Source organism: Mustela erminea, chromosome 4, assembly GCF_009829155.1.
Source record: "Mustela erminea isolate mMusErm1 chromosome 4, mMusErm1.Pri, whole genome shotgun sequence".
Taxonomy (NCBI): Eukaryota; Metazoa; Chordata; class Mammalia; order Carnivora; family Mustelidae; genus Mustela; species Mustela erminea.
Window position 1 is genome coordinate 60,291,677 of NC_045617.1, and position 6,015 is coordinate 60,297,691.

The window sequence follows — 6,015 nt, forward strand, 5'->3', positions numbered from 1 at the left end:
CAAGGGGCTCCTTGATCCTCCTTCAAGCATGCCCCTGCCTCATGACTTCTGCATATGTTACTCCCTCTACTGAGAATACTCTTTTCCAATGATGCAAAGCCTGCCTTTCACTCCTTTCAAGTCTTTGCTCAGATATGAACTCAGTGAAGTATTCCATGAGTACCTTAAAAGTGGAATCCCCTCCTCAACCCTTCTACTCTATTCCTAGTACTCCTTGTTCTTTTTCCCTGCTTTATTTTTCTTCAAAACCTTCTAATATTCCATATAATATGCTCATTTTATTGTTTAATCCCCTCTTCCCCACTTGTCTACAAGCTCCATGAACTAGAGCCACAGCGCCGGGGAATGCTTCATACACAGGAAGAAACTCAATAAATACAAGGTGAATAAATGATTAATAATCCCTACTCGAGGAACTGGAAGAACATATATAATGAAAACAATACTGTATGACTTGAACAAAATGAAGCAGAGCCTAGAGAGTAATCAACGTACTGCCTACAGAAGAAATTACATTGGAGTTAGATCTTGAATCATGAGTTTGCGAAGTGGAAAAAAAAAAAAAAGACAGACATTCCAAGGAACTAAAAACATGGAGGTTTAAAAGGGCCTTGTACACCTGAGAAATGAAAATGGGGTTCTAGAGTATGACAGGGAAGACAGCAGACCAGATTTTAGCGAGCCTCACAATGTTCACAGCCTTATAATGTTCACATTATACCGAGTTTTTCAACGCTAAAAACACTTTATAGAAGATTATAGTTGCTTGGTCACTCTTTATTTGCGGTCAAGTTTAGAGTTTAAAGTTTACATAGAACTACTGCAAAGAAAAAAATCTGAACAACCTAATCTGTTCTCCAACTGCAGACTGTATGTCTCACAATCAACCACAGTATTCCTATGAATTGTCTCAAACCCAAGTATTATTCAAAGAAGTCAAGACAAAAAATTCTCATTGGTGGGAAAATGGCCAAATTCAAGGGCTACTTGAATTCAAAGACTACTAGTCTCCATTTCACCATTTATGAGTTTTTTAATGGGCTTGCCTGTTGTCATACTTAACCTGCACTTATTACTATGTTTTCAATTCGTCTACCTTCCTTCTGTCCACATCCTTACTGTCCTTGGGACACAGCTTCGTTTTAGCTCCAACACACGTTACTTAACCATCCAGGTTATTTTCGATACAGGAGACACTCTTGAGTACACACACAAAACCTTAAGACAGTGTGTTAGCTCACGTGCCCAGGTAGCCAGTTTAGGAATACTTATGCACAAGACTAAAAAGGTGGCCAACACCCAACTTCTAAGTTTTGCCTCTCTGGGGCCTGCGGCAGGGGAGGAGGGGGAGCACGTGAGACAGGGGAAACCGTGAAAAGGGCGGGGCTCCACTGTGTTCCCAGGGAAGGCCAGAGGTCAAAGCTCAGGTCTAAAGCTGAAGGGGCGGGGCCTGCCTTAAAAACCAAGGGGTGGTGTGTGGGTTCTGGAGGATAAAGAGGGACACGGCGACTCGGAAAGACTCACAGTAATAAGCCACCACAGGGTCCCGCTTGTCATGTTCCTGAGCCGTCCTCAGATGATGCTGTATGCTCTTAAACTGGGGGGGGAGTGGGGGCAGCGGAGCAAGCGCGGCCATCTCTATTCCAGGAATCACCACTTCCTACTCGCGCGCCACCGACACTTCCGCTTCCGTCTGGCAGGTCGCGCGCACGAGCGCGAACGACAAATCCCGCCCACTCTCCCGTTGCTCAGCGACAGCAAGTCAACTACGGACTCCCAACAGGGACAACCTCAGTGTACCTCGCTCTTGGTGGTTAGAACCCAGAGAAGGCTAAGCCGTTCCGCGGTTGTACGGCTTGTGGCACCAGCACCCTCTGCTGGCTGCGGGTGGGAGGGAAAAGAGTTTTCGTTTTGTTTTACCTTGTCGTGTCCCTCCTGCCTTTTTTCCTTTTCTCCCTCCCTCCTTCCGTCCGTCCTTCCCTCCTTCTTTCCTTCCTCCTTCCTTCTTCTTTCCCAATACAGAAGGTAGGAAGGGGAAAGCAAGAAGAGAATAATGTTTGCTGATTGGGAGAAAGGGTAAAGGCGTGAATTGCCTTTGGTATCATTCAGAAATTATCACTTCCAGTTTCTCAGATTATTTTAATAGTGTCCTTAGAAGCTTTTCTGGTTTTAGAAACTTTAAATTTAATTACTGTGAGCATGAGAGGTAATTGAGTTCTTCTGTATTGACACATTGGGTAAAATAGCCAGACTCTTTTCAACTTAAATACCAGGCACATTAAGCTTAAAGAAAATTGAATTTTTCTTGTGAACTGGTGAATGAATAATCTGAAGATCATTTATTTCTGGAGAATGATCAATAATTTGCCAAATATATTGACTCATACGATTGTCGGCATCAACTTTTCCTTCTACCATCAGTGACTTCCATTCTTTTTCTCTCTTCTCCATCCCATTCTGTCGTTTTCCAGGCCTTTACACTTTATTGGCCTTGTCCAATAACCTTCATCTTTATTGCTTTTTTTTCTCAGCTCCCAGGTTTGAGGGTTCATCTTAAAACTAGCTTTCATTGAAATCACACCATCTCCAAGGAAAAAGATCTGAACCTCTGAAATTTGTCATGCCTGCTATTCTCTCATCACCAAACCATCTTCCCCACTCCCCCACCCCTGCAGAAACTGCTCTGTGTCCTCATTATTACCCCCTACTCCACATGCTTTGTCCGTTTCTTCTTGCAGAGTACATTACCTTACTGGGTCTGCCTTTTTTTTTTTTTTTCTTTTTTTTTTTTACCCGACAAGAAACTGAGTTCTGTATTCTCCCCAATCTCAGTAACATTCACTACCGCTTGACAATGTATGTGTTATAGACTGAATATTTGGGTCTCCTTAAAATTCGTATGTTGAAACTTAATGCCCAATGTGATGGTACTAGGAGGTGGAGTTTCTGAGAGGTGATGAAGGCAGAGCCTTTGTAAATGGGATTAATACCTTTATAAAAGAGACCCCAGAGAGCTAGCTGGGCCTTCTCCCACGTGAGGAGGATAAGATACAAAAGCAACATTCTGCAACCTACAAGGCGGTCCTCACTAGAACCTGACCATGCTGGACCCCAGATCTTCCAGTCAGAAGAGTTGGATTGGTAGAGAAACTAAAGCAGAGTGGGTTAACCATAAATGCCATCTGTTTGTCCTTATGACTTCTCATTTATTCTTTTCCTATTCTTGATTGTCAACTGTGGTTATTCTTCACCTAAGTTCACCTAAGAAGTTGTTGTTGTTGTTTCCAAAGACATATCTAGGTCTCACTCCCAGGCACCCCAATGTAAATGTCCTGGGTTGGAGCCTAAATAGCAGTATTTTTAAAAGGGCTTCAGGAAGTTTTAATGGTTGAGGACCAGTGCCCCAGTGAATCATCAATATGTGGGTGATGTTTCAAGCCTTGTCCTTTCTCTTTAAGCTAGACTCTCTCTATTTTTTTTTTTTTTACAGGATAGTAGTGTAAATAGTTTATTTGCTCATATGTCATGAAAAGACCAGAAAAGTAACATGAATTGCTTTTTTATAAAACATTTCTAATATTGCTAAGAAGGCAAGCCCATTAATAAGCAGAAAAGAACATGCCAACATTATTGTCTATTTGTTGATTAATAAATAGGCAACTATTTTAATATATGCTTTTTAGTAATAAGCTTTGGAAAGCAGCCGCCTGTCAAAAAGAGCCAACTACTTGTGTTGTATCATGGTCAAATTGTTTTTTTCATCAAAATCAATGTTAACAGACAAAATCTTGGCATGTTCTTTTTAAAGTACACATTTATGAAAATGTGCTAGCAGGTGGCAGTTTTAAAAGTAATTTTTTCTAAATAGGTATGCTAAAGTGAAATGTGGTAACTGATCCCTAAACTGTCCTTGTAGTTAAATATATATATTAAAAAAAACTATAAGTTAAAATAACATTCAGATTGTATAGCACAGGCTGATGCATTTTTAAACAATATTTACAATATTACCCAGAGGGTTAGGTGGGAATTAAAGTGTAAAAACCATAAAAAACTGCACCAATTTTATAGCAAAATATCTGTACATTTAAAAAGAGATCATATAACTACACATTATCCAAGGAAAATGGGACCTTCACCAAGGGGTTCACATAAGCACAACATAAAATAAGAAATTCAGTGGTTAAATACTATACAATAAACTTTACAATTAATATATTGATGTACCAAGAAGTAAGCCAGAAGCAGAGTGTATAATATGTAAAGTACACATTCCATATGTAAAGTACATATTCCTGCTATTGAGATTAAAGTTATGAGATATGAATTGTTTTACCCCACCTCTGCTACAACAAAGTAGTAATAACTAGCTGGCGTTTGCTGAGCTTTCTGTTACGAATCATGTATGTTTCTAGGGACTTAGCATAAACTCATTTAATCTTTACCACACCCTATGAAGAACATATTATCACTTTCATTATCTTATAGAAAAGAAAAATGGAGCACTTAGGCATTATGTAACTTGCAGCAGATCACAGCCAGCAAATATGAGTGTTTGATATGAAAATCCATGTGCTTTGGTTTCAGATCCTGTGGAATCTAACCACATAATGTCCCTCTATGCCAATATATCCTTGTATTTTATGTTTTTCCTATTGAATGGTCCTATGTCTGAAAATTATGTGTTCTATTTCTAGTAAAGGCTCTACCTTCCTGTTATTCTCCAGATCTCTCCCTTTGGGACTGGAGATTTTTCAGGTCCCTTTCTCTTTTGCATGTGTTCTAGGAGGAAAGGGACAAAATAAGCAAGTAAGTGAAATGGATTTTACGCCATCTGCTAAGACATGCTCTCTTCTTTCCAAGTACTGTACTCGCGTCGTGAAAGGACTATTGATATGGGGAAGAAAAGTAACAGGGACTGTTAGCATAACAGCACATTAAAATTATGGTGTGAAAGAAAATAAATATTAATAACATGTGATTGTTTCTTCTTCTTGATGTTTTATAATGAAGAAGTTACTATGGAGGAAGACCTAAACTCTCCTCCGTCCAGCTCCGAAGAGTTGCTAAAGGATTTCACATCCCCCTCCAGGTTGGGGCTTAAATCTTGGCTAGTTAGGGGAGGGCATAGGTGGAATTAACCAGTCAAGCTCCCTGGCCTGGCATTTTCTTTGTGGGAAGGCTTTTGGTTTTAAAGATTTTATTTATTTATCTATTTGACAGAGATCACAAGTAGGCAGAGAGGCAGGCAGAAAGAGAAAGGGAAAGCAGGCTCTGTGCTGAGCAGAGAGCCCGATGCACGGCTTAATCCCAGGACCCTGAGATCATGACCTGAGCTGAAGGCAGAGTCTTAACCCACTGAGCCACCCAGGCACCCCAGGCTTTTGATTTTAAGTGTTATTTTTTAAATAAATATAAAGATACTCTATTTCCTGTTTAATTGTTCAGTTTTTAGTAATATGTGCCTTTCTAGGAATGTGTTCATTTTATGTAAGTATCAAACTTATTGACATAACATTGTTCATGATGTTTCCTTATGAACATTTAAATACTCTGTTTTGATGTCCCTCTTTTTCATTTATGATCTGGGTCATTTTCTTTTTCCCTTTTATTATCCCAACCTGTCTAGTGAGAAATGTATTGGTTTTACTAATCTTTGCAAAGAAACACTTTTTGTTTCCTTGATTTTTCTTTCTATTGTCTTTCAGTTTTCTACAGTTTCTTCACAGTTTTCAGGTTTTGTGTTTTTTTCTCTCTCTCCTATTTAATTTGTATTTAAATTATTTTTATAATTTCCTAAATTGAGAGTTTTAAGTCATCTTATAACTTAATTTTTACTAATAGAATATTTATTTATTTATTTATTCATTTTAAAGGTTTTATTTATTTATTTGACAGAGAGAGAGATCACACGTAGGCAGAGAGGAGTGCAGAGAGAGAGGGAAGCAGGCTCCCTGCCGAGCAGAGAGCCCGATGCGGGGCTCCATCCCAGGACCCTGGGATCATGACCTGACC

At 39.4% G+C, this 6,015-nt stretch overlaps 1 protein-coding gene across 1 annotated transcript in view; it reads right to left on the bottom strand.

Moving 5' to 3' along the window:
* Positions 1–1,690, bottom strand: part of VTA1 (vesicle trafficking 1) — a 62,891-nt gene extending 61,201 nt beyond the window's left edge. The window contains exon 1 of the mRNA XM_032339359.1: positions 1,525–1,690. Coding sequence (XP_032195250.1) covers positions 1,525–1,636 — 112 coding nt within the window. The 5' untranslated portion in view covers positions 1,637–1,690. The remainder of the gene's footprint in view (positions 1–1,524) is intronic.
* Positions 1,691–6,015: the final 4,325 nt, after the last annotated feature.